Source organism: Chinchilla lanigera, unplaced genomic scaffold (assembly GCF_000276665.1).
Source record: "Chinchilla lanigera isolate Chin_1 unplaced genomic scaffold, ChiLan1.0 scaffold00015, whole genome shotgun sequence".
In the NCBI taxonomy this organism is placed as follows: domain Eukaryota; kingdom Metazoa; phylum Chordata; class Mammalia; order Rodentia; family Chinchillidae; genus Chinchilla; species Chinchilla lanigera.
In genome coordinates this window covers 10,046,771-10,073,660 of record NW_004955416.1, presented here as the reverse complement: position 1 = coordinate 10,073,660, position 26,890 = coordinate 10,046,771, and the positions used below count along the sequence as shown (strand labels likewise).

Here is a 26,890-nt window from a genome sequence, read left to right as displayed (position 1 = left end):
CCTTCAAAGGGCCAGCTTCTCTCCGGTGTTCCCCTGTCCACTGTATCAGATCCTGGTTATCTGGCCCGCACCTCTGTGGAACCTACATTCCAAGGAGGTTCCCCGCCTGGAAGCTCCTAGTCCCCATCCTCAGGCATTCCTGCCCATTTTCAGAAATGATTCTGTTTCTTCACCACCCTGACTCTGTGGCTCCCCCCGGGTCATGGAACTGCTTCTGGGGAGTCAAAAGAATCTTTCAAGATAAATGACAACATTGGTTGAAGCAGAGAGGTGGAAGTCAGGGCCCGGCACCTAAGTAATATGTGGAGCCCAAGAAAGCCCAAGCAGCACCACACCACACCAGCCGCAATGAACTTGATTTATTGTTAGACTCAGCGGCTTTGTCACAGCAGCTGGGAACAATCGCAGGGGTGTAGGGAGAAGCAGAGCACGGCAGCACGGGGACGGGGAGCTGAGAAGGACACAAGTGGGCTCATCTTGGTGGCCCAGTTACTCAGCAGGGAAGGTGAGCCCCAGGGCTTCTCAGTCCGCAGCGGTCTGTCAGGGGCTGCTCGCTGGCTGGCCGGGGGAAAGTCCTCTCCTGGGGGGGACTTTCCAGCCGCTTTCACGTCATGCTGGAGGCGTTAAGCTCTAGCTCAGCTTCGTCTGCCTGTCCTCTCTCTCATTCTCCCCGAGTCCTCTGGCCTGGTCTCCACCTTCCAGGTCCTCTGTCCAGGAGTTCGGGTTTGGAGAGGCAGCCAGCATTCCCATTGCAGCTGCAGGATGGCACAGTGGAATGTTGGGGGTGTCACACGTGGCTGGGGTGTCAGATGGTGGGATGTCAGGCAGTGGCTTATTTTTAACCCATTACACACCAGGCCACAGCAGATGACCACATGCAGAGAAGCCAAGCAGGGGGTGAGAAGGGATTGGGATCACTGAAATGGGGTAGGTGAAAACTTCAAAGGGTCAGGGAGCCTGGAAGAACCCTGGGATTGGGGCTGGGACTCTCCTTGCCCTTTTGTGCCGCCCAGCAGACCTGGTCTGGGCACAGCCCTAAGGATGTGAACGGTGTGAAGCAGGGGCTGGGAGGTAAGTTCCTTTCTCCTCTCACCAGTCTGTTGGTCTAAAGAGCTTCAAGTTTTGGATTGAGACATTCAGATACTGAGGGAAGCAGGAGGACGGCATAGCAGCGGTGTACCCCCAGGCCCTGGCGGGTAAGGAGATGGCAGATGGAGGAAAGTGTGCAGCTCTGGGTACCTCACCGACAGTATCCTACCCCAGGTGACATAAATTACTATCAGGAATCCTTCCCAGGATATTAAATAGATCTAAGGAGGTCCCTGGGGTTGCGGGTACGGTCTCCCTCCACAAGAGGAGGCTGCCCTCTGAGACTCATCCTCACGCCCCAACCAATGCCAGTATCTGACAGTGCTGTGCAAGGGTATCACTTGGGGTCCTCGGGCCTGAGATGACCTCCTACCCTCAGTGCCTTTCCCTTGTCCTCCTTACCACTTTCAGTTTTGAGACCTGTGAGGAATGGATGAGGGGGAGGACAATACCTTCCATTTAGCCCGGCCCAAGCCCCCACAACAAGACATCCCCTCAACCCCAAAGGACACAGCAGTAGCCATTCTCTAAAGGAGCTGGGGGAGTGGATCCTTGGGAAGGGAGGGTAGTTCTTTCAGAACTCGATCTTGCAGGCTGGGAAGGATTCATCCTGCATGACCACAGTGCTGCTGCTCGCCAGGACCAAGACGTTCAGCTGCTGCTGCTGCTCATGAGTCTGCTGGTACCACTCACGGGTCACCTCCGTGTCATGAGTAGGAATCAGAGTCACCTGGGAAGGAGATGAGACGTCAGAAGTGCGAGCATGGATGGAAGAAGAGGGGAGGGCCCTGTCTGTTTATGACAGTGTCCCACTGTGCATTTGAGTGAGCTCTGGCCAGAACACTGCGGTGCTACTCACCTGAAGATTCTCCCCCCACTGGGCCTTGCCCTCCAGCAGGGCATCCAGCACTGCCCGGCTTGGCTCGCCATTGGCAGGGTCATTCCCACTGACCACGTAGTAGGACGCACGCACACGACGGAAGAAGTCAAGGTCAGCAGTCTTGCCACTGCAATGATTCGGGATATAGGCGAGATCCACATATACAGGGGGGCCAGAGCCACCCTTGGACCCCAAGGCCACTGTGGAGACAAGCCAGGAGACATTGTAGAGGAAAAGCAGGACGCTTTGGCACCTTCCCCCTCTCCACTGCTAGAGCCTTCGGACCAGTCCACACCCAGCCCCAGCCCACACTCTTCTGCTCTCCACGGTATACTCACTGGGTCCTGCCTTGAGTCCATTGACGAGGCCTTTAGACATTGGGCTGTGTCCATCCTTCTCCTCTGCCGGAGTGGCCTGGCTTGGCGTGCTGCGTGTTCGGGGTGGGGCCCGGGATACTCGATCTACAGGCCCTTTACCAGGGGTCGGGGACCGTTTCCCCCGAAGATCCAGACGCCTCGCAGGGGATGCTGGCTTGGCCCGGCCTGGAGCCCTGCGCCCCAATCGCCCCTGCACCTTCTCCTTCTCCCGTAGCCTCTCCGCCCTCCCAGACTCTGAGCTGAGTCCCTCAGGGTCAGCCATGCACACGTCAGGGCGGGGAGGGGATGGGTGAGGGTCTGGCTGAGGGATGGGGGGTGGGTCGTGACCAGGCCTGGGGTGGTGAGTTCCACTGACCCCCCCAGCTTTGTCCACAGGCAAGAAGTCCCCATCTTCATCAGAGTCGAGAGCTGCCTCTGCTGTGATGGACGGACACTCCTCAGTTTCTGGTGGGACATCAGAATCTGACTGTGAGGAGCCTGAGTCACTGGCTGACGTTGGGGGAGTCTCATCAGCCACAGGGTATGGGCCCCCTGTGCGGCGGCGTCCCCCTCTTCCTACCAGCCGAGCTTCTTCGGTGGAAAGGTCACTGTCATCTGTGGATGGCGGCAGAGGTGGGTTCAGGAAGGATGGAGAGAGCTCCCCACAGTGGGGCCGGGGCTCAGCAGCACATCCCTGAGGTCCAGGCTCAGCCTCAGGAGAGACACTGCGGGGTGGACCCCCAGACCCCACTCCAGAACACAGCAGCTGCTCGGGGGAGAGCAGTGTGTCAGGCCGGGCGCTTCTCTCAGCTCCCTCGGGCCAGGCCCCTTGTTCCCAAGCAGGGCAGGCTCCAGCCTCTTCCTTCTCTGTCTTGGCTGTGGCAGGGCCAGGGGGACTGGGGCTGGTTTCAGTTGGGCCATTGGCCGCAGGCTCCACAGAGGGCCCCTGGCAGGGGCTTGGCTTCTTGGTTGTGTCCCCTGAGCACTCCGGGTGGCAGGGCAGGGTGCCACCATCCATGTCTCCAGGAAGGGTTGGAGCTGGGGCCAAGTCCAGTGAAGCTAGGGGCACTGGGCTCAGAGGAGTGAGGTCCCAGAGGCTGGGGGCAGGTGGTTCCATTCCTGGCTCCAGTTCTCCAGACTTGTGCTCTGCAGCCCCCGGGCCTGGAGGGAAGCGCTCAGCCACGCTTACGATCACTGGGGTTGTAGCCTCAGAGGAGGAGCCTTCAGACAAGACTGGTGAGGCAGGTCTTGGCAGGCTGGAGAGGAGGGGAGCCCCAGGGGAGCTGGGGGAGGGGAGCTGGGGCAGGGAGGAGTCCAGGCTGGGGGCCTTGGTCACTTCCAAGTACTCATCATGCCGAGCTCTAGTTGGGGGTCCTGGAGCCAGAGCCAGAGCTCGGTCCCCAGAGAAGGCAAGGGAGCCACAGGGCGCTGAGCGGGGCTCTGCCGGGGAGGGCAGCTGAGGGGGCGCAGGCTGCAGTGAGGAAAAGCCAAAGGCTGAAGCGGGGAAATCCAGGCTTGGTCGTGCAGGACCCAGGTGCAAGTCCAAGGGAGGGCTCGTGTGTGCCTCGGCTTCAGGCCACAGTGTGGGGGCCCCCCCAGGGATGGGGGGAGGGGGACTTGGGGACTGAGCCTCTTTCTCTGGCTGTTCCTGAGCCCCCTTCTCTGGCTCTGAGTCACTCGCACTGTCATCCCAGTGCCCCCGGCCTGCTTCTTTTGGGGAGGGGGTCCTCCGATCTGGACTACAGCTCAGGACAGTACCGAGAGGGAGGCTCGGGCCTTTGCTTGCAGGGATGGGCGCGCGAGGGGGCACGGCAGGTGGGGTGAGGCTGTCCTCCACACTTGGCGCTCGCTCAGGCTCCTGCCTGGGGGGCACCGTGGGCCCTGTCAGGGCCGCATAGCTAAAGGCTGCAGTGTCAGGCTGGAGGCCTTTGGGGGTGCTGGGAGAGGACAGCTCCTTCTCCGCAGGCACATTTCGGGCCATGGCCTCGGCCTTGCCCGAGAGGCGTGGGGGCCAATCCCCAGCTGCCCCAAGCGGAGGCTCCCTGGTGGGGCACGCAGGACCAAGGCCAGTCAGCATCATCTGCTCGTAGATGTCTGCATACCGGAAGCTCCTCTCCTCAGGGTAGGGTGTGGGCTCTCTCTGCTCTGACTCCGTGGGCTCTGTGTCCCTCGTGGCATGGCTCTCACTGGCCTCAGGGGCCTTAGAGCTGCAGGGGCTGCTGCCAGGAGCCTCAGCCCCACCTCCTGCTTCCGCTTCCCCTTTCCCTTCCCCTTCAGCCTTGCGGTAGTCCTTCCCCAGCGGGGAGTATGGCCCGCCTTCCAACTCGGCAGCGCCCTCCTGCACCGCGGCCACCACACTGTCATATTCTGCGGGGCCCCAGGAGAAGGGCGCAGGCATGTGAGGCTCTGGGGCAGGTGTGGGGGGAGCGGGAGCTGGGGAAAGGGGTGCTGGGGGCAGGGGTCTGTCCTTAGGCACCCACGGTGGGATGTCAGCCAGCCAGGAGGGAGCGGTGGGTTCACTCCTCATGGGTGGCCTGGGCTTCGTCTCAGGACTAGGGCTTTCTTGTCTGGGGGTAGGAGGACCCCTCTGTCCCACCATCTCAGGTGGGGAGGATGGAGGAGAGATGATCTCAAAGGGAGAGCGGGTCAGCTTGTCCTCTTCCTCGGGTGGCAGCCCAACTGGTGACTCGGCAAGCCACCGTTCCACTTCCAGTCCCTTCTGTGGTGGGTGCTCCTGCAAACCCTTGAAGTCTGAATCCCACGGGCTCCGGGGTGTGTGCTGCTGAGGGGGCCCTTCTGGCTCCTCCAGTCCTTCGCAGAGGAAAGTGCTCTCTCGTTCCTCGGGGTACCGTGTGTGGGCGCCCTGGCTGTCCATCTCGTGAGGGAACCAGACCTTTCTCTCACAGCTCAGCTCCCTCCAGTATGTGTCTTGTTCCAGAGCCACATCTTCTCTGTCCCTCCAGTACCTGACCTCCTGCTCAGGGGACGTCTCCTCCCATGCAGGGACAGGCTCCTTCTGTTCTCCAGCTGGCTTCCCTCGGGTTGGAGATGCTTGCCACTCCCGGGCCACATCCCTCTCCTTCCAGGACTTCTCTTCCTGCTCTCTGCCCTTGTCCTCCTCCACAGGTCTGTCTTCCAGCCCCAGTGCTCTGGTCTTCTCCAGCAAAGCTTCCTCCTGTCCCACAGCAGTGACACTCTCTGGAGCTTTTTTGTCTAGAGTGGTCTCTTTTAGTTTCACGCTTTTATCCTCCTGCTCAAAGCTCTCCTGCCTCTGAGTTTTGTCCTTTTCTTCTAGAGCTTTATCTTGCTGTTCAACAGCTGTCTTATTTTGTTCTAGAGCTTCATCCTTTTCTCCTAAGGCCCAGTATTTTTGTTCTAAGGCTTGATCTTTCTTTTTGAAGACCTCATCCTTCTGTTCCTGGGCCTCATCTTTATGTTCAGGGGTTTCGCCTGTCTGTTCCAGGACTTTGCCCTGTGTTTTAGGAACCTTGTCCTCTGGGGCCTTGTCTTTAAGTTCAAAGTCTTGCTCTTTTGGCTCTAAGGCTTTGTCTTCCTCTTCTGCAATCTTGTCCTTCTGTTCTAAGAGCTTGTCTTTTTGTTCGGAAGCTCCCTGTTTTTGTTCTTTGTCCTTTGGTTCCTGGGCCTGAACCTTGAGTTCCAGAGCTGTATCCTTTGGTTCTAAGGCCTGGTCTTTCTCTCCTGGGATCTTGTCCTTCTGTTCTAAGACCTTGTCTTTTTGTTCTAAATTGCTGTGTTTTTGTTCTTTCTCTTTTGGCTCCAGCGCCTGGTCCTTTTGTTCCAGAGCTGTGGCCTTGTCTTTTTCTTCTGGAAGCCTGTCCTTTTGCTCTAGGACCTTGTCTTTTGGTTCTAAGTCTTTGTCTTTTGCCCCCAAGGTCTTGTCCTTGTGCTCCAGGGCAGCGTCCTTTTGTTCTAGAGCTGTAGCCTTGTCTTTTTCTTCTGAGACCATGTCCTTCAGTTCAAGGACTTTGTCTTTCTGTTCTTTATCTTGTGATTCCAAGACTTTCTCCTTCTGTCCTAGGCCTGTATCCTTTTGGTCTAAGTTTATGCCTTTTTGTTCTAAAACCACATCCTCTGATCCCACAACCTTATTCTTTTCCTCCAGAGCCTCGTCTTTATGATCCGTGGCTGTATCCTTCTCTGCTACAACAATGCTCTTCTGTTGCAAAGTTTTATCTTTCTGCTGTAGGACTTCCTCCTGTGGCTCAGGTTCCTTGTCCTCCTGCTCAGGGGTTCTGTCTTTCAACCCTGGAACTCTATCTTCCCATTCCTTGGCAATGTCTTCCATGTCAGGGCTTGGCAAAGACTCAGGACTCTTAGTGAGGGAGCTACTGGGTGTCAGAATGTGCTCGCCAGGGCTTGTGATCACCCCAGGTGAACACTTCCCATCTCCAGACTGGGCAGAGTGAGGGGAGCTGGCAGGTAGCTTCCTGTCAGGGCTCTCCTCGGTGATATCTGCCTGTGCAGAGTATCCAGTGACCCCATCTATGGGAGATGACACCATGGCTTCATAGGGCTCTGGAATGGACACAGGAGCTAGGTGGCAGGAGACATCCTCAGCCTGCATCAGAGGCTCTTTTTCTTCCTTTCCAAGGCTGAGTTCGCCAAACTGGAGGGTACCAAGGCTTTCTGGAGAGAGCTGCTTTGAAGAGATATCCAGAGAAGTCTCCTTGCTGGGACTCTCTTCTGAGACAGAAGGAGACTGGGTACCTTCTGGAGATACCTCTGGCCATAGGTCTTTATGTAGGTGCTGCTCTGTCAGGTCACAGGGTGACCTGGGAGTGGGCTCTTGTTTGGCAGTGTCTGGGGAAACCACACTGAGGACAGAGAGGGACTCTGCATCTTCAGGGGAGAGGCTTTGGTCAGGAATTTGGAGCACCTCATCTTTCTGGGATTCTCCAGGTTCCTGGAGTGATGTCCTCAATTCCCTGGGAAGGGCTTCTGCCTCCTGAATTGGGCCTGGGAACCCAATTCCCACCTCCATAGTCTCATCTCCCTCCATTGTCTGAAAGACTATTGCTTTGTCTTGTTCTGGCAACAGCTGGATGGTGCAGCCTGTATGTCCCCCAGCAATACTGATGGGTGCTTCCTGGGCCTGGGGACTCCTGGGAGGAACCTCTTTCCCCTCCTTCTCTAGTGAGCCCTCTTCAGGCCCTGGCTTGGCTGTCTCCGTTTCCTTTGCAGCATACTCCGTGCTCATACCTGGTGTGTGCTTAGAATCTCGCCAAGATTCTTCTTGAAAATCTTGGGGCTCAGACTTGTCTTCCACGGGGGACTGATGAAAGGGTGTGTGGGTGGCACTAGGGGGGCCAGATGGCGGAGGGGAGGCCATCTTCACCGTGCTGTCATCTGGGCTGAGGCACCGCTCCTCTGCTTCTCCAAGGGCAGCTTCCCCTGGATGTGTGGCATGCCCAGGGGCACCAAACACTGGGGCTCCATACTGACCGCAAAGTTTCTCAGATACTTCCGCATGTGCCCTCTCCTCCTTTTCCTCTTCCATGGCTCTCTCCGCAGTTGAACCTCTCCCTATGACCTCTCCCCTTCTCTCTGATTCTCCAGTCACAGAGAAGTCCTCACAGGGAGGTGATTTGAAGCCCTTGTCTTCTTCTAGTGAGGAGGTGGGGGAGATGGTTCCCGCCGATGGCACATAGTCCAAACCCTGCGTGGCTTCAGTGCGGGACGAGGGGATGCTTGTGACTGTGTCAAGCAGCAGGGAGCTCTTGCCCGTTTCCTCTGTCTGGGGAGCTGTGAGCGACGCCACAGACTGGTCCTCAGCCACTGAGGTGGCGAAGGAAGAAAGTTTGTCACATTCAGTGATAGAAGTAGCCGAGGACACATGTTCCTCTTCAGCCAGAGGGGCGGCCACGATGTTGGGAGGGTAGGTGAGTTCAGTCTCTGGTGCTCCATAACTTTTGCTTGAGGCGGCAGGAACAGCACCATCCACAGGCTGGCTGGCATCAAAGGGGCCAGGACCTTCAGGCCCAGGAAGGTCGTATGTACTTGCTGGGAATCTGGGAGGAGCAGGGCGTTCCTCTGGCTCATCATGGATCTCCTCATCTGAGATGGTCTGCTCAGTCTCTGAGTAGCCAGGGATTGTCTCATCCTGGATATACGAGACATGCTCCGTGGCCCCAGCAGGTGTGGCCAGGCTGCTTAGGAACGACGAGGTCTCCTTCTCAGGGGCCTTGCCATGGAGTCCCAGTTCCCGGCCCCCGAGAGCTTCCCTGCCCTTTGGGATGACTTTCAAGGCTTCCTGCATATGTTTTTGATAAAATCCCTCCGCCTTTGTCTCTTCCTCTTCCTCTTCTTCGGAAGGGTGCACCTCCTCCATTTCTTCTAACTCAGCCTTTTCTATCACATCCTCCTTTACCTCAGGTTCGCTTTCCTCCCTGGCTTCCGCTCTCTCTGGGAGCCTCTCTGCTTCCCTCTGCTTCTTTTCCTCCCAAGTTTCTTTCTCCTCCTCAGTTTCAGCCCCGCTGTCTGGGCCTCTGTCCTTGCTGCCTTGTTCCTTAGCAATGGTAGGGAACACTTCCTTCTCCTTCATCACATGCTCTTCCCGTTCCAGCCCTAGGGCAGAGGATTGTGTTCCCTGCATAGCTATGCTTTGGGGTCCCTCCTCTGTCCTATCAAGAGGGAGTGGTTTTTCTCCTAGTCCTGAATCCTTTTGTTCCCTCTCCTCACGCTTCATCTCCTCAAAATCCAGTGTGAGGTCTTCCGGTGAAGAGAGCACCAGCTCCCTGTGTCCACTGACAGGTGGGGATGGCACAGTACCCTTCTGAGCTGGGGGTGTCCGAGGCTCAGAAGACAGCTCCTTCTCCCCCCGGGCAGCACGGCTCTTGTCCACCTTGATTCTTCCAGGGGCCTTCGCTTTGTAGAGGGTCTTACGTACCTCAGGGGTAAAGGGCTTCAGGTCTGGTTTGGAAATCTTCTTGACCTCAAGTTTGGTGTCTTTCCTCTTCTCCTCTTTCTTAGCATCCTTCTTCTCCTCCTTCCTTCCTTCATCCTTCTTGAGCTCCTTCCTCTCCTTCTTGATCTCTTTTTTCTCCTTGTCTTTTTTCTCATCCAGCTTTGATATCTTCTCTTTCAGGTGCTTCTTCCCTACCTTGTCTTTGATCAGCTTTCGTTTCTCTGCCTTCAGTACCTCGCTTGACTCTGTCCTCACCCTCTCAGGCTTGGTAGGCTTCTCTGGGGGCTTCTCAGGTGGCTCTTTTGCTTTTTTCTCTGTCTTGGCTAACTCCTTGGCCAGCTCTGAGCGGGCCTCCTTGGCGCCTTCCTCCGCCACTTCCTCCCGCTTGGCCAGCTTGCTCACTACGGTCTTGGTAGCAGCTTTGAGGCTCTCCTTGCTGTCAGTCCGCTGTTTGATTTTGCTGGGTTTCAAGTTGGCAGGCACTGCCCCAGCAGCCAGGTCTTTCTGTGTGGCCACAGGGTAGCGCAGAAAGTCTAGATGCCGGAGCTTTTCTAGGCCCTCCAAGATCTTGTTCTGGGGAGCATTTCCTGGAAAGAGTACACGCACAATCTTCTCAGTGGGGTTAGCTGGCAGCCAGACCACCAGGGCAGTGATAGAGGTCAGGTAGGGCACCGAGATCTCAGCCTCCTTCCCATTGGCCAGCACGATGCCCGTCTTGGCTTTACTATTGCCTGCCCACTTCTGCATAAGAAACTGCATCTCCTTGCTGTCCTTGACAGGGTTGAGAACATACATGTCCAGCCGGCCCACGCCCATTTTGTGGAAGAGGGTCAGTGGCTCAATGGTGTTGCTGACCACACGGTAGAGAGGCTCGGCCTGGATGCCCAGGCGGTTTAGGTGCTGAAGGGTGAGGCAAGCCTCCTCAATGCTGCGCTTCGCCTTCCGGGAGGCATCAGGCAGCCGCAGCTTATCGGGCACATTAAAGAAAACCACACCGAGTTCAGGGGAGATGAGGTTCTTCACCCAGTCGCTGTAGCTGCTGGAGCCCTGGGACTGCTCCTCCTCTAACTCTGCCACTTTGCGCTGCAGGAGTCCGTTGATGCCTGGCAGGTTGTCTGCCCCAATGTGGGTGAGCAGCACCGAATCAATGCGGTCTAGGTGCCGCACCAGCTTCCAGAAGCAAGACTTGCGATCGGAGCCCCCATCCACCAGGATGTTGAATCCATTGACAGCAAAGAGGGCTGAGTCCCCACGGCCACCTGGGAAGATGTAGCAGCAAGGCTTGGAGAGCTTGAGGAAGCCCCCTGAGGTGGGGGGCTCAAGCAGGTCAAAAGGAGATGGAACATCCACAGTCTCAGAGACGTACTCGGAGAACTCGGCCACGCCATCCATGGTGGGTAGCGCGGGCTCAGGGTTCAGCCGGAGATGCAGGGTCTCTTGGGAACTGGACAAGCCCAGGTGGCTCCAATCACCCTCCCCTATGCAGGACACAGTGAGGAGAGCCTGGATCCCAGGGTCTCTATTGCTGAACAACTGGGCAATCTAGAGGAATGGGAGATAGAAGCTGATCAGGTCACTGGGGTTGTCTTAGCCTGACTCGACTTAGCCCCTAATGTCACCTCTCTCCAAGGTGGACTCTTCCTTTCCTATCAGGGCCCCCAAAATCCAGCAACGTGAGACTTTCCCTTCCATGGATTCCTCCTATAGCTCCAGTCCTGCCCCTCTCCCCTTCTTCCCAGGCCCTCAGCTGTTGATTGAACTTACCTCTGGGTTGTGAAGGACCTGGGCGAAGTCTTGATAGGAGTAGGTACCGCTCTGCAGGATGAGGTCTCCCCCAGGCTCTAGACTCTGCCCGCTTAAGATGAGTAGTTTGTGAGCCGATGGGTTGCTAAGGAGATGGTGAACCTGGAGTGGAAGGAGGGCTGTGGTTACCGATGAGGGGAGCCCAGAGAGAGGTACTGACTTCCTTACCGCAAGGACATGCTCCCCACTGGTCCCCACAGTGGCCCCGCAGCCAGTCTGGATGGCAGAGGCTTCTTGGCCTTCAAGTGCCAGCACTGGCAAGGGCTGGTCACAGCACATGCAGCCAGGCACAGGCCCTGGCCTTACCTCAGAGCTGATGCTGTCTGCACTGGGGTTTACCAGGATGACGGTCTCTAGGGTGTCGCTCTGGTGGCAGAGGGTCCTCTGGCCTGAGAGAGAGATGTAGGAACTCGTATTGAAGAGAATGGGTATTGACTACAATGCAGCAGCGTTGTGTAGGGCCCGAGAGGAAAGCAGGCATGATTGGAAAATGAGATTTAGGGAGGAGAGAAGCCTGCTTATCTTCAGACTCTGCCACCTCGGATACTGGCAAATCAGGTCTGAGAACTGGGTCCTCTAGCAGCCTTTTCCCTTTAGGGTTTCCCGCTCTGCTCTCCTTTCCCACACTAGCTGTCTTCTCCCTCCCTTTATCTGCCACACCCCCTGCTGCCCATGCCCCCGCCCCTCTTTCCGGAACTCTGCCTCAGATGCCCTGTTGACAAGAAGCTTTTGTCCCTGTGGAGCACTGAGCTCCTGGTGCTGCCTGGAGATGCGGAGCTCCGCTGGAGAGAGGGCTCCAGCCTGACTGAGCCTTCTCCTTGCTAGCTTGCCTTTGCCCTGGACTTTCTGCCAGCAGAGTGCCTAGGAATAAGGAGATGGGAACTTTGGGGAAGTGTCCACAGACTCCCCTTTGCCTTCCCAAATCCCCACCTCAGGCCCGAATGCCTGTGCCGAGAGACTCAGAGAAACCTGCGTTATCTCAGCCTGTTGGGGTTTTCCAATTCAAGGAGCGGACACGGGGTTCTCATTTGTGGCTCCATTCTCTGGCTCCTCAGTGGCCAAGCCTGCACCCACTCACATGCATACTGTTGCTGCCAGAACTGCTTCACAGCTCCTCTCCCACTGCGCCTTCCCGTTCCAGGCGCCAGAGAGGCCTGCTTCACCATCCCACAACCCATTCTGCGAACAGTTTCTTTGCTCATCCTTTCTTCCCTCTTACGGGCCTTCTGCCATGAGATGGGGAGTGAAGCGTTCACAAACAAGAAACACAGAAGGAAGGAAGGAGACCCGCAGGGTGTTCCCCAGGCCATGGAGAAAAAGAAGACATCCCCCCCCACACACCCGCTCCCTACCGACTGCCCTTCTGTGGATCACAGAGACATCAAGACACACAGCAAAGAAATTGGCAGGGCAGGCAGGGATGCTGAGGAAGGATGCTACTGTCCCGGCTCTGCCCTCACCCCATGCGCAATCCCTTCCCAACTGTAGCCACGTCAGAGCTAACCTTCCAGATAACAGACGAGTTATCTGGATGAGACTAGGGGGAGAGTTCATAAATCTACTCCTGGCTCACTCCTGTAGCCCAACTCTTTTCTTTCTGGGACTCAGAAAGAGGAACCTGGATCCAGGGGCTTTGTTCAGAGGGAGAGTTACAGGGCCGGGATCAAGCAGATCTGACAGCACGGGGCTGCAGATGCAGCTGTGGGGAAACAATGTGGATGGTGTCAGAAGACCAAGTCCCATACAGGATGTGCTCGGCCCAAGAGAAGGCCAAGGGTCCTCGTCTATGGACTTGGGAATTGAGGGAACCTTTGAGGTCAGTTAGAGGGTGACAGCCACCTCGGAGGCAAGCAGAGACAGGGCTTGGGCAAGTCAGCAAGCTGCCAGCCTTGAGTAGCTGTTTTAGGAGAGGAAGGACTACCCACACACAAACAAGGTGACAATCGTGAGCTCCGCAGGGCTGAAAGAGATAGCTATGGTCTGAACTGATTTGCTTTCTATCTATCACCCCTACCTGCACAGCTTCACAGTCAGGACTTCTCTGACCCCAGGGTCTATCCTGGTAGAAGACCCCACCTGTGATCCTAACCCTATTCCTGGGGAGCAGTTCTGACTTGCAACACATGGTTTATATCCTGCACCCCTCTTTCTCGGGCCTAGGGGAGAGCCCTGTTTCTCATGTAGCCTGACTTGTCTTTCCTTTTTCTTTGGAGCGGGGTCTCTCTTGGGGCAGGGGGACTCTCCTCAGCTGGGAGTGGGGCTCTGGCGGGTGGCAGGGAGCTGAGGCCAAGCAGGCAGGAGGGCAGGTGTCTCTGCAGTGAGGCAGAAGGGAGGGGGCGCCCGGGCAGCTGCAGTGTGCCGCAGTGTGTGAGTGTGTGTGAGTGTGCGCGCTGAGCTCAGCCTCCAGCTCCGCCCCCACCCCCCACCCCAGCATGACAAGTCATTTTCTTGGCTGCCTCTGCATGGGGGGGTGGGGATGGGGGGGGGAGTGGAGAGGAAGAAGAAACGGGCTCCTCTGTTCCAGAGCCCCCATCTTGGGAAGAAGAGCAGAGATGGGGTGGGGGTGGGGCCAGCTGGCCTGGGAATGTGGGGCAGCTGCTGGCAGGGAGTGCTCTGTCTCCGGAGTGGCCTCAGGGGGGCTAGAAAGGGGCCTTGGAGCGCCAGTCTCAAGCTGGCCACAGGAACTGGGGTGGCAGAGCCCGTGCAAACCGGCGGACTGTGAGGAGGCGCGTGCCATGTCTGGATGACCTCTCCTTCCTTCTTTTTCGTAGTGTTCCCCACCTTCCCTTACTTGGCAAAATCTCACTGCCCCATCACCCCACATGGAGCAGCTGAGCAATCCACCAGCTGACAGCCGGGGACCCTCCCATGAGGCGCATTCCCATAACCTCTCCTTCTCAGAATCTCCTGCCTCTTGCCAAAAACAGAGCCCCCAAACTCCGCCGACCCCTGGCTACCTCGCAAGGCCAGCGGAACCACGCGGGTGCTACCCCAGCCACGTCTCCCGCCCCCGCCCAGCTGGAGGGGCGGCCTGTCACAGCGCCGCAGGCCTCCTCCTGAGCCCAGGTCCTGGCCACCCGACCCCAGCCAGTCATGCTCGTTTCTTCTCTTCATTCCCCAAGCCTGCCCACCCTGCTGGCCAGCTCCAGACACACCGAATCGCCAGGTATTGGCTCCCTTCCTGAGACCCCATCCCACCTCTCCGTCACAGCACCCTCACCCCTGCCATGCCAAGCCCTTCGGTCGGTTCTCACCCAGGGGTGTGAGAGGGAGCCCCTCATGGAGGCGGCCACTCCGGCCTCAGCCGGCAGCTTCAGCACAGAGTCTGCGGCACTTGGGGTGGGGGGGAGGGCTTGGTGGGAGGGCGGTGCCGGGGCGGGGATGAGGGCTGGTCCCTGACGAGGCACTGGAGACTTAACCATTTCTTTGCCTTCACAATGTCAGTGCTCTAGGGTGTCTGCTTGGCCTTGGGGGCTTAGGGATTGTCTAGCAGTTCAAAGGGCCGGGGTGATCTCCCATGGCCTGCAGTACCCTTCTCGCAACCCTGCTTAGTTAAGAAACATTCTTTTCACATCAGGCGAAAGACCAGAGCCCTGCACTAGGGCTCAGAGTAGGGATGCAAGAGCTCTGCCCGGGCCCTCCCGCTTCTCTTGGCAACCATCTGCTACCTCCCCTTCAGAGGGACCCGGGGAGTGACCTTCAGTCCCCGCAAGGGCAGGAGACAAAGGGGGAGTGGGGCAAAGCAGGGGGGTGATGCCCAACTGAGCCTCCTTCTGAACCAGGGCTATAGAAACAAAGACAGGCGGAAATCCGGCTCACTTGGGGGTGAGGGCGGTTTGAAATTGTGAAGTAGACACAGTCCCTAACCACGGGGTGGGACACAGGGACACAGGGAGCTGTATGCAGGCCTGTCCAGCAGCACAGCACAGCAACTACAGGGGCACTGACCCTCAGGACTCCTAGTCACGGGGAGGAAGTGTCTAAAGGGCTAGGGAACTTCCGCCTTTCAGTGAAGGAGTTAACAAGGACTGAGGGGAATCACGAGGACCTAAGACTCAAGCAAGGTTTTCTTACTAGGGGGGAATTATTAAATGCAGCATAAAGTGCTATCAGCATAAATAGCAATCTTGGCCCTTAATATGTACCTCAGTCACAGACAACGAAGTGTCTGTCGCAGAACTCACAAAAAGGACCTAGACGGCTCTAGCACTCACTCCCAATGGGTGTGCCTCTGCTTTCCCTCTCAGTTCTTCCCATTAACCCTCCCCAGCCTGGCCAGCTCCTAGGCTCTTGGCACAGTGACTTCCACCCACACTCACCCCAGCACCAGCCCCACCCTTGCCCCTGGCTGCCAAGAGCTCCCTTTGAAGGTCAGAGAAGCCAAAATAGTCTCTGCTCTCAGCATCTTCCATCTTCCCTTGACTGCAGCCAGAGGAGAGGAGGAGCTGAGTCACCAGTACCCTTAGGGGGCTAGCGGGAGGAATCCTTGCTCAGATCCGGGGATGCAAAACAGTAACATGGCAACAGCCGCATTTGGATAGAAGAGGGCATCTGCAGAGACACACAATGCAAACCAGGCTGATTTCCTGAGCATGACAAAAAGGAAATACCTCCCTTCTGCAACTTCATATTTCTTATTTCTTCCCACCTCAAGCCTTCTTTCTCCTCTCTGCTTTCTAGAGCTCTTTGGAGTCTAAGGAGGGAAATTTGAGTAGACATCTGGCTTGGGAACAAATGGTTTCAGCCCAGTGCAGGGCCCACCTTTATTCCCAGCTGCCACCCTCAACGGCCACACCTGGGGCCTGGTTTCCCCTCACTATGACATTTTCCTTTAGTCTTCACCCTTTCAACAGCCACTCATAACCAGTCCTCAACTCGCTATGTCCCTTGGCCCTGTTGTGATGTAATGGTGAGATGCCAAAGAAGAGAAAGAGGCTTGAGCACAGGCAGGAAGTGAGATCAAAAGCACTGGATTGCCAGGCATAGTGGCGCATACCTGTAATCAGCACTCGGGAGGCTGAGGCAGGAGGATCAACATGAGTTCAAGGCCAGCCTGGGCTACATAGCAAGTTCCAGGCCAGCCTGAAGTACATAATGAGACGCTGTGTTAAAAAATAGCCCTGGATTTGAGACCTGATTCCACCATTTTACCAATCATGCAGCTAAACAAGTCACTCACCCCCTCTCAGAGCTTGCTTTCAGAACTATAAGATGAGTGTGATGTTAGTATCATCCTCCAATAATGCGGTGAGGATTGATTGACATAAAAGAGGAAGAAGTGCTCCTTCATTCCTAGGATCCTAAACTTGAAAGGTACAAAAGCCTCTGAAAGTGTGCTCTTGGTGGAAGACATTTCAGAATTCACTTGGTGATTAGGGAAATTCTAAATCAAAATCTGAGACTACACCAACCCAGGGGTACCCCAGCCTCTCAGTTAACCCTGAAGTGGAGATTTGAATGTCTGCTCAGGCTCCCGCTTTTCCATTTCAGGGAGCAGTGCAACCCTCAGTTCCAGGAGCCTGGGCCACGAAGTAATAGACCAGTCCTTCCCTCAGCACATCAGTCTTAACAGTCTGAGGGCTTCCAATGGTGCCTCAGCCTGTGTGTTTGAGAGTCTTAAAATAGCAATCTTCCCTTTTCTACGGGGGCTCAATAGTATGAGAGTTTTATTGAAACTCAGTTTTTTTTTCTTTTCCTTTTTGCCATCCTAGGGTTTGAACCCAGATCTTTATGCCTGCTAAAGCAGGCACCAAACCTCTGAGCTACCCCCAGACCCCAAACTCAACTTTCTGTTGTCCCAGTTCTTTTTCAGTTTGTATCACTGGCTCAGGAACTCCAGGGTTTTTCTCTGGAAGTTACAAATCCCTGGTGCGGAAAGCCATCTCGGAGAGCTTTACCAGACTTGACCACTAGAAGGAGCTGGGCCACCCGCACCGGTGGGATGGAGGGTCCCTTCTTTTCTAAGGGTGGCTGAGAGAATGTGGAGGGGGCGGTGCCTAGGGAAAATTGCACACTTCCTGTCATCGTAGGATGCGGTTTTTTTGTTCCTTTTTTCATTTTGGTCCAGGGCTTGAGAATAGGGATGGAGGCCCAGCCTGTAGGGTAGGCAGAAAGGGTCAAGTCCTAGGGAACTATCAATCTCCTTGAACCCATCCCAGCATCCGGGTTCCCTTGGACCGGCTTTCTGGAGGCTGAAGGGAGGGGCAGTGTCTGCAGCTGCTCTGGGCTGACTGTTGTTTGTGGGGACAGCTGAAAGCGAAGCCAGCAGGGGTGGGGCTGTGGCAGTCTTGAGCCGCGCCTGTGGTTTTTTCCAGGAAATTCTCCACTATTCTCCAGGGACAAAGACGGGCCACCATGAAAATGTCCAAACCTAAAAAAATTCAGTATACTAAAATAAGCCCTCATCTTAGGTGTATGGCCCTAAGACCCTTAAAGACATCATAGCAAAACTCTTTGATTGAAAAGGTCAGGAGCTGTTTTTATAGCAGTGTCTGTTTCTGAGGAGTGCTGAGAATAATTATACATCTCCCTGTAAGCCTCTTCCCAACATCTCTTCTTAATCTGAAGAATGGCCAAGTACTTTGTTTTACATTCTCTTCATTTCTTACATCCCTCCAGAAAACAGCCAGCTGGACGAAGTTGGAGAATTCAATGTAAAATATTAATATCAGCAGATAATCTGCAAATTCCAACTGAGTCTTTCAAATTTCCTTAACTTCATCCTCTGTCATCCCCTCCCCCAATCTTACACTAAAGTGTTAAGAATACTAAGTGGTAAAACTGTTGATTGTCAAGCATCAGGGATAATAGACGAAACTATGACATTAGTAATTTCTAAGAAAGCAGTCTCAAAAGAATGCCTAAATACAGAAAGCCAGTTGTACCATAAAGATGCCACCCTCACATTTTAAAAATTGCTGTACATATTGCTAGCACAATAGAACCTTAGTCATATCAGGCTTGTTTTCTCCAACTTTCCAAGAGCATCTTTAGAGCAGTCAATGATTAAGAAATTACCAGTGGGGGGCTGGGGATTTAGCTCAGCGGCAAAAGCGCCTGCCTGGCAAGCGCAAGGTCGTGAGTTCGGTTCCCGGTACCGGAGAAAAACCAAATAAATAAATAAATAAATAAATAAGAAATTACCAATGATCTGACAGGAGGAATAGGAAGTACCTACCACACTGGATAATTGAGACTTATCTGTATGAATTCAGTTATCTGGTGGCAGTGGCTGTTGCGCCACCTGGATTTCACATTCAGTAAAACTACATGGATTGGGACATGAACATTTACCCGTAACATGACTAGATGCCTGGCACTTTTATAATGGGATATAGGACCTTCTGCAGTTTCCCTATAGACATGTCATATAATGCCAGTTCCTAAAATCTTTTCTCAAATTTCTAACCAATTTCTCCCACCCAGCAGAATGGGAAACTGCATTCCATAAGCTTTGACCTCAGAGGCAAACCTCAGTACAACGGGCTTCTTGCAGCATCGAATCCAGGAAACTCTTCATCCTTGCTGGGGATGGAACTCAGGATATCGAACACGCTAGCAAGCACTCTGTCACTGAACTATACCCCAGCACCCCCTTTAAAACAAAATTTGAGCTGGGAGTGGTAGTGCACGCCTGTAATCCTAGCACTCAGGAGGGTGAGGCAGGAGGATCGGTGTGAGTTCGAGACCAGCCTGGGCTACAAAATGAGCTCAAGGCCAACCTCAACTGCACAGGGAGACCCTGTCTCAAAAAAGACAAAAAAAAAAATTTGAGATAGAGTCTTGCTAAGTTGCCCAGGGTAGTCTGAAACTTGTGATCTTTCTGCCTTGGTCTTCCAGAGTAGCTGGGATTGCAGGCGTATGCAGGCATTGCTACCAGGGTTCTGTTCTGCTCTAGAGATCTGTTGGCTAAGCCAAAGGAGGAAACAGGATCCTTGCAGGGAAGATGCATGGGACCTTCTGGGTCTCTATAAAGGGAAGCAGGGAGGCTAGGGTATATGGAAAGGGGAGCACAAACAAAAAGTGGAGTTCTGCAGGGAGGTGACTGATCAGTCAAGAGCAGAACCTCATTTCCTCAGTGCATGCCAACAGCTGTCCACAATCAATCCTCTTCTTGGAGAAATTGGGTTCTCCAGGTTTCCTCCACCACCATACCGTGTGTCCCAAAGTGTGCTGAGTATGGAGGATTGCCGAGGAGCTCGGAGACCTTCCCATCAGGAAGTTGTCCCTCCCTTTCCCCCACCCAAGCCTCCCACAAGGCCAATTCTGCCAGAAAGACCAGACCTCTGCGCCTCTGTGACCGGCCCTCACCCGAAGGACTGAGACAAATGACAGTCATCCTAACCTTTGATCTCTGAGGAGAAGTGAGCTAGGTGCCGAGTAATGAAGAGTCTCAACTGCTGGTTCAAGTCAAAAGATGACAAGTCAATGTTCCAGGAGAGAATCCCTGTGAGAAAAAAAGAAACAGAGGATTCTAGATGAAGTCTGGACCCTGGGACTGCAGGGAGCACTTTCAAGCTCACAGAAGGGGGAAGGAGGAGAAGATAAGGACAGCTGCCATAATCAGCATCACTGATGTCTTTAAGAAGGAGATCTAGGACCTTTGTCTACCTTCTACTCTGAGCCCTTCTCTTGCCTGAGCTGGGGAGAAAAGGACACAGTTGAGACTAAACTTGTCATTAATGAGTTTATCGGTAGCAATTTTCTTGCAAGGTTGCCCAGTTGGGGTAGAAGTGACACCCCAGGGCCTCTGCCCAGATACTGTGGGCTGCCTTCAGCTGGTTCCTACAGTTATTCTAGATTCTCCTCTCTGCCCCGATCCTGGCCTCCACCCCTCCATGGCTTGCTTCCACCCGCAGGTGGCTCCGCAGCACTGCGCCACAGGCGCAGGGGAAGGAGGTGAGACTGAGATGCTGGAGCCACGAAGGTCACTCTCTCCAGCTGGCTGCCAGCATTCGGAGATTTAAGATTTGTACTATCCATTCAAAAAGCACACTGTGGCAGTTTCAGAGACACTAAAGAAGAAACCATAAGGTAGGGACATGGACTCTCCAGGGGATAGTGAGGACTTTCAGGACATCTGGAGAAGGGCAGTGCAGAGACCCTGCGGGAGAGAGGAGTGACCAGAGCAGCCCCAGGTGCCTCACCGAGCTGCTGCTCTGTTCGGGGAGACTGCGGAACGCCAAGGGGGTGCGGGAAGAATGGGGAGGCAGGGGTGAGCGGCGGGAGGATGCGGACACGTGGTGGGGAAGGTGCAGGTGACACGGGATGGAGGGTGCAGATGCGCGGGCTGGGAGGTGAATGCAGATGGCGGAGAGGGACGGGACATAGGTGCTGCGGTGCAGACAGTCAGCGGCTCACCTTGCTCTAGGTGGGCCCGCACGGCCCTCAGCTGACTCTCGGTCCCGATGTCGCCGATCACAATGAGCAAAGAGTGTTTCCTCGGGTCCCAGCGAGCAGCTGCCACTGCGGCTCGAGTCTCGCACCGGGGCTCCACAGGGTTCTGAGCCGACGGAGAGCCCGGGCCTCGGAGCCCCAGCCCCGGAGCCGTCTCCATGGCAACGTCGCCAGGCCGCGCGGGCCCGGCTTCCGTCTCCATGGAAACCGCGGTGGAGTGCGAGGCCGGCGGCGTCCGCAGCGGGGAGAGCGCGCGGCTCTTAAAGGCCGGGGCGGGGGCCGCTCATTGGCCGCTGCCCTCCAGGGGGCGGGGCCGGGGCTGCAGGGGCGGGGCCGGAGGGCGGGTCGCGGGGCTCTGCGGTCCTGGGCCGGGAGCGGCTGCGCTGGGCCGCAGCTTCCCGGGAGCACCTGCTCGGCTGGAGCCGCTTGTCGCAGGCTGCGTCCAGTGAAGGCGCCGTCTGGCGGCTCCGCGGCTGGGGAGCCATCTTGTCAGCGTCCGTCTCCTCCGTGCCTGAGCATCCGTGTGGCGCAATTTGTTATTTTTCTCTCTGTTATTGGCCGTCAAGGTCCTGTCCCAGCCTCGGTGTCCCCGCCCTTGCCCCAGGCCCTCGAGCGCTCAGCGAGGCGCAGTCCCAGAGGGGACAGAATGACCTTCCGGCCAACCGAGTGTCTGGAGCTGTTACCGCGCAAACGGTGGCTGGCTCCTCTCCATCCCTGTGAGCGCACTGAGCGCAGACTGCAGCAAGGGAGTCTGAGGGAAAAGCCGGGACAGCGTCTCGACCGCCGGCGAGGTGACGGGCGAGACGCGAACCCTAGGAGGCTGTCACAGCTGAGCCTGGGAGTCCTCACAACAGAGGTCCGGGGTCTGAGCCAGGAAGAGGTGACAGTTCTAGAATCGGAGAGGCAGAGGGTGGGAGAGAACCGAGGAGGCCAGGCGCTGAAAGTCCTTTAACCGCGTGCGGGATCCATCCCACAGTCTCCACCCCGGTTCTGCGCTCCAGCATCTTCTCCCCAGGACGCAGAGTCATTCTGCATGTGCTTGTGGCAGAGGGATAGCCCGTTCTCACACTGAGGCGTCAGCAGGCCTTGTTTGGTGGCCAGCTACCTGGCATTTTGGGGATGGCACAGGGAGAAAGGAGCACTGTACGTGATTCAGCAAGGCTGCCCGTGGCCGCGTTCTGACTGGCGGTGTGTGCAGGTGAGGTAACTCAGGGCAGCCCTGGTCCCTGAGATGGAACATGTGTTGTAGCAAAACATCCGATCCATCCGATCACCAATTGTGGGTTTGTTTGTTTTTTTCCCTGTCTTTTGTCTTTTCTTCTGGTATCAGGAATCGAACTCATGACCTTGCGCTTGCCAGGCAGGCGCTTTGCCGCTGAGCTAAATCCCCAGCCCCCACTCACCAATTTGGACATGGCCCTGAAAATCCTTTCTGTAACGGAAAGGAAGAAAGACCACCCCACATGACACAATGTTCTACTAACTTCTCGCCATCCCTCACCAAAGGGAGATCCGAATATAGAAAAGAGCGTGGAGAGATGTGCGGGCCTCTTTTGCAATCAGGAATACGTGCCACGTGGAAGCAGAGAGCCAGGATGGGTTGTACAGGGAGTAAGGGACAGTTTCCATAGCAACCATAGTAATGAGGCTTTGAACTACCGTGGGGTCTCAGCATAGGGGTCAGGCGCAGTTACTCACAAGACTTGCTTTCAAGTCTAACAAAGAGGTTAGAAAATAGATCTGAGTGATTCAGAGAAGGGTCACACACTTATGAGGAGAGGGTAGGGGCGAGAATTCAGGGCTGCTATCTCAGGTTCTGCTAGGATGGGGTTTTATTAATGCAGCTGCAAAGGCAGACTGTGAGGGTACTAAAGTCACACATGTGTGGCGATGATATTCAGCAGGTCTTTTGCCAAAGGCAGACGATGTCACAGAAAGACTGGCAATGGGAGCCTCTCAATTATCCTCCTCTTCCCTTGGTCAACAGTATCTCAGCCAGGCACAATGGTGCATGCATGAGATTCCAGCACTCAGGAGGCTGAGGCAGGAGGTCATAGTGAGTTGAAGATCAGCCTGAACTGTATAGTGAGACCCTGTCTCAAACAAAAACAAAAACAAAGAAAAAGAACATTGTGGATGCTATGTTATCATCTGTGCTCCAGAGTTTTATAATTTAAGACAGAAAGCACTGATGCATATATGTATGAGACATGGAGAGCTGGATAACAATTTTTAAAAATATATGATATAGACATACATTGCTCCATATATACATATGTATATATATATATGTATGTGTATTTGTGTGTTGGTGTGGTATGGGTGGTTAAACCTGGGGTCCTCACACTGAACCTTATCCCTGGGCCATCTTTTAATTTTTTTTTTTTAATTTTGAGACATGATCTCATGAAGTTGTCCAGCTTGAACTTGAACAGTTGTCCAGTTGTTGAGCTTGAAATTCTGATCCTCTTTCCTTAGTCTCCCAGTGTGCTGGGATTACAGGTGTGCAATAACACAGCCAGTTTATAATAGTATTTTTTTTTTCTGGGAAGGATCTCACTATGGAGTCCAGGGTGGCCTTGGACTTGCTCTGTAGCTCAGGCTGGCCTCAAACTCTCAGCAATCCTCTTGCATCAGCCTCCCGTGTACAAGGATTACAGATGTGCACCACCACACCAGCATATAATAGGTTTCCATACAATAGAATTTTTAAAAATCTATTTTGTGTTTAGGAATAGTGTGCTGTGGCAGAAGCCTAGTTAAAAGGTTGGTATTAAAAGGTCTATCCAAGGGAATCACAGCTAAGAGCAGAGCTGAGCTGTGATGTGCGTGTGAGACATGTATAGTCCTGTGAGGTGTAGGAACTCATGGCAGTGTTTCAGTTAACTGCTGACTCCTGTACTGACCATACATGATCTTTTGGAAACTCCCCCCATTCTGTAGCTTCTTCTACTGTCTTGTCAAGCAAGATTGGCAGGTAACGCATATGACAATAGTAGTTCAAACAATACTTTTGACCTTTTTTTTTTTTAGACAAGATTTTGCTATGTAGTCTAGACTGGCCTTGAACTCACTATGTAGTTCAGACTGGCCTCAAAATCACAGTGAGCCTCCTGCCTCAGCCTCCTGGCCTGGCTGCTTTTGATCTTTGTAGTAAAGGATCCTTGAATTGTATAAGGGGTCTGTATGATTCAACCACCAGAGAGGCTACAAGAGGCCAGAAGATGTGCAAAGGCAAGGTATGAGTATGGGCTCTTTCCTAGACTGCATGCTAGAGTGAGCACATGGTAGAAGAAAGAATTAATGTCAAATGGTGTGGAAGATGTGATAGCCTTGGGCATGGTTCAAAATAGGCAAGAAAAAAAAAAAAAAAGCCTGGTGTTGTGGTGCACACCTGTAATCCCAGCACTCAAGAGGTTGAGGCAGGAAGATCACTGCGAGTTCGAGACCAGCCTGGGCTACACAGTGAGTTTAAGGCTAGCCTGAACTGCATAGCTGAGACCCTGTCTCAAAAAACAAACAAAAAAACAAAATAGGCAATTTAAGCAAGATCATACATCACATAGTGGGAGGAATCTCTCTGTTTTGTTGGAGACAGTGTCTCATTATGTAATTCATGTTGGTCTTGCACTCACTATGTAGCCCAGGCTGCCCTTGAACTCACGGTGATCCTCCTGCCTCTCTGCCTCCCAAGTGCTAGGATTATAAGCATTCGGCCCCACACCTGGGCTTAATTGTTTTTCTGAAAATAATTTCATCATTGGCATTTAAAGTATTGAAGTTGTCTTTGTGAAAAAAAAAATCAGAGCTTTTTTTGCAATTGATTACACTTATCTTGCCTTAGGTGTGGTAGCAAATGCCTGTAATTCTAGCCACTCAGGAGGCTGATGCTGGTGGATTGCAAATTCCAGGCCAATGTGGGCAATTTAGCAAGTCCTTGTCTCAAAAAAAAAAAAGCATTGGGTGTAGCTCAGTGGTGGAGCACTTACCCAACATGTACAAGGCCCTGGATCCAATCTCCAGCATTGAAAAGATAAGTATTTTTTACACTCAAATTATGTAGGGGGGCGGTGAGGGCAGCATCATGATCCTTTCAATGCTAATGAGCTCCATCAGATTTAAACTGGCTCTGATAATCATAAAGAAAAGATGCTGACTCCTCTTTTATTTCCAGCATGGTGAATGTCATTGGTTTTTCTGGGGTCTGACCTCATGTGGCAGAACTTCCGCCTGCTCTACTGATGGTATGGTCTTAGCAACCCGACTCTTCAAGGGAGCGGCTGCAGCTCAGATTCCTACCTGTGCTCAGTTCTGCTTATTAAGTGCTCTGCACGCAGACAGAGGCGTATGGATTACAGATTGCTGTGTCAGAGGCTCATCTTTGGCTTTTGGGGAAAACACTGTGGCATAATGCACGGCAGCAGTCATAGGGTCACCTTGGAGCATGAACAGCTGGTTTACCTCTAATGGCCTGGAGAAAAATAACCTCTAAAATGGCACTGAGTAAAACAGTCTCTAAAAAGATTGAGATGGAGGAAACTCTGCATTTATTACAATGTCTGGCCTCCGGAGGAAGCCCCTGATAATACGTGTTGAATACTTTTCCTAATTACTATTTGTACACACTGAGTAAGCAGGCAGAACAAAGTACTGGATTGAGCTTCTCCCTGCAGATGATGAAAAAATTCCCATTTTTCCTCCTTCCCCACATTCTTTTTATTAAAGAAAGTGATTCTCCAATGTGAAGGTGCAGCAATGGTGAATACTGTATTCCTTTACCCTGCCAGTTGCCTGCGAGATGGAAGGCAGTGTTCGGCTATGGCCCCGATGCCGCCCTTTCCTTTAGTCTGAGAAGAGCTGCCTCTCGCGTTAGGGCCCCTAAGGATCTGCTTGTGGAGGCTGAGGTGATGGCTGTAAGCAGAACCTAAACCTAAGCGTACGATACAACCTAGTTCTGCATCCATGACTACGTGTGAATTACAGTTTGCATTTTTTCCTGGAGGAGTCCTAGAATGGAGTTATTTCATTTAAGGAATATCTGGTTTAAAGAAATATCATTCTCAAAAAAAATGAATAAATAAAGAAATATCATTCTCTTTACAATATCACAGAATCACTTTTCTGCCCCATCAGTTCTTTCTTAAAGATCCTTCATGTTCTCCACGTTTTGCCCTGCCTCCTCTTGCCATTACCTCCTGCAGTCCTGCCCTGGCCCTTCCATTCAGTCAGAATGAGACGCTTGCCCTTCCCTTAGTCATCTGTGTGTGTGTATGTGTGTGTGTGTGTGTGTGTGTGTGTGTGTGTGTTTTACTGAGGGTTGAAGCCAAGGCCTTTCCACTGAGCCACATTCCTAGCCCATTTTTTACTTTTTAAAATTTTGAGATGGTCTCACGAATTCAATAAATTACACAGGTTAGGCTCGAACTCACAATCCTCCTGCCTCAGCCTCAGCCTCAGCGTGCTGGGACTATAAGCAAATGCCACTACGCCTGGCTCCCTCTGTCATTCTTCTGCTTTTTGTTCAAACTGTCCTTTTTTCCTTTAAACCTTTGTTTTCCTTCATTCTTCTCTAGGGATTTATGTATTTGCCTTTATTTTTATGAGTTATCTCATTTATTGAAGAAGGTTTTGTTATGCTTTCTGTCTACATGTCCCCCCAAAGCCTCTTGAGGTCATAGGGTTTTTTTGGAGGTGGCTGAATCTAGTGTGTGTGATTAATTCGTAGTGCCGTGCTGAGATTACAGGTGGGTGATTGCTGGATAAATCTACTGACTGGACTGGATACAAGATAAGGGACAGAAAGAGACTTTCTAGCTCTTGCTTGTTGCTTTTGCTACTTTCCGCCGCCGTGAGCTGTTGCCCCTCTGCCATGTGCCACCCTGCATTGGAGCCCACCGATTATGGACTGAAACCTCTACAAACTGTGAGCTAAATAAACCTTACCCCTTTAACTTTGGGTGTCAGGTATTTTGTCTCAGCAATGAGAGAAAATTAACTAAGATGGGTTTCATCTCATTTCACAAAGGATGTAAGGGATGACTCAAACACAGCACCTTTTGTGAAACCGCCCCACTTGCCAGCTATGTGAGCTCGCCATGTTGCTTATGTTCTCTGTGCTTTAGTTTCCACATCTATGAAACTATAATAATAACATCTCATCTTATAGAGGTTATCTTGCAAACTAAGTGGGACAGCCTCTTAAATCTGCTTAGCACAAAGCCTGGGATTCATTCAGTGACATTTGTTAAGCACTTACGGTTTACCCAGCAAACGGTCATACAGAGATCCTTGTTTTGTGGCGCTTACCTACTGGGGCAGGGAGCAGATAATAAACAACGAATATAAAAGAAAGTGATAAAGTATGTCAGAAAGTAATTTGTGCTATGGCAAAAAAAGAGGTAATGGGATTGGGAACGCTGGTGAGGGTATGGAGGTAGGAAA

At 53.4% G+C, this 26,890-nt stretch overlaps 1 protein-coding gene across 2 annotated transcripts; it reads right to left on the bottom strand.

The window, feature by feature from the left end:
- Positions 1-342: 342 nt before the first annotated feature.
- Positions 343-20,697, bottom strand: Map1a (microtubule-associated protein 1A). Of its 2 annotated transcripts, XM_005381389.2 has the most exons (7): positions 20,414-20,697; positions 19,398-19,499; positions 11,360-11,442; positions 11,015-11,155; positions 2,308-10,792; positions 1,949-2,169; positions 343-1,819 (listed from the first exon to the last, which is right to left on the bottom strand). In XM_005381389.2, exons 1-7 carry the CDS (start codon positions 20,649-20,651, stop codon positions 1,664-1,666), a joined length of 9,426 nt encoding a protein of 3,141 aa, XP_005381446.1. In that variant the 5' UTR covers positions 20,652-20,697; the 3' UTR covers positions 343-1,663. The 2 variants fall into 2 exon arrangements, with proteins under 2 accessions (XP_005381446.1, XP_005381448.1); XM_005381391.2 differs by lacking the exons at positions 19,398-19,499; positions 20,414-20,697 and adding an exon at positions 14,308-14,318.
- Positions 20,698-26,890: the final 6,193 nt, after the last annotated feature.

What these genes read in the sequence shown, in the direction of transcription:
- Map1a (XM_005381389.2), bottom strand. Translation starts at nt 20,651, where the DNA reads ATGGAGACGGAAGCCGGGCCCGCGCGGCCTGGCGACGTTGCCATGGAG. An exon ending in CTTCTCCTCAGAGATCAAAG is followed by an intron (nt 11,443 to 19,397) that starts GTTAGGATGACT and finishes TCTCTCTCTCAG; the next exon opens with GCCAGAGGACCCTCTGCCAC. An exon ending in AGTGGGGGGAGAATCTTCAG is followed by an intron (nt 1,820 to 1,948) that starts GTGAGTAGCACC and finishes TCTCCTTCCCAG; the next exon opens with GTGACTCTGATTCCTACTCA.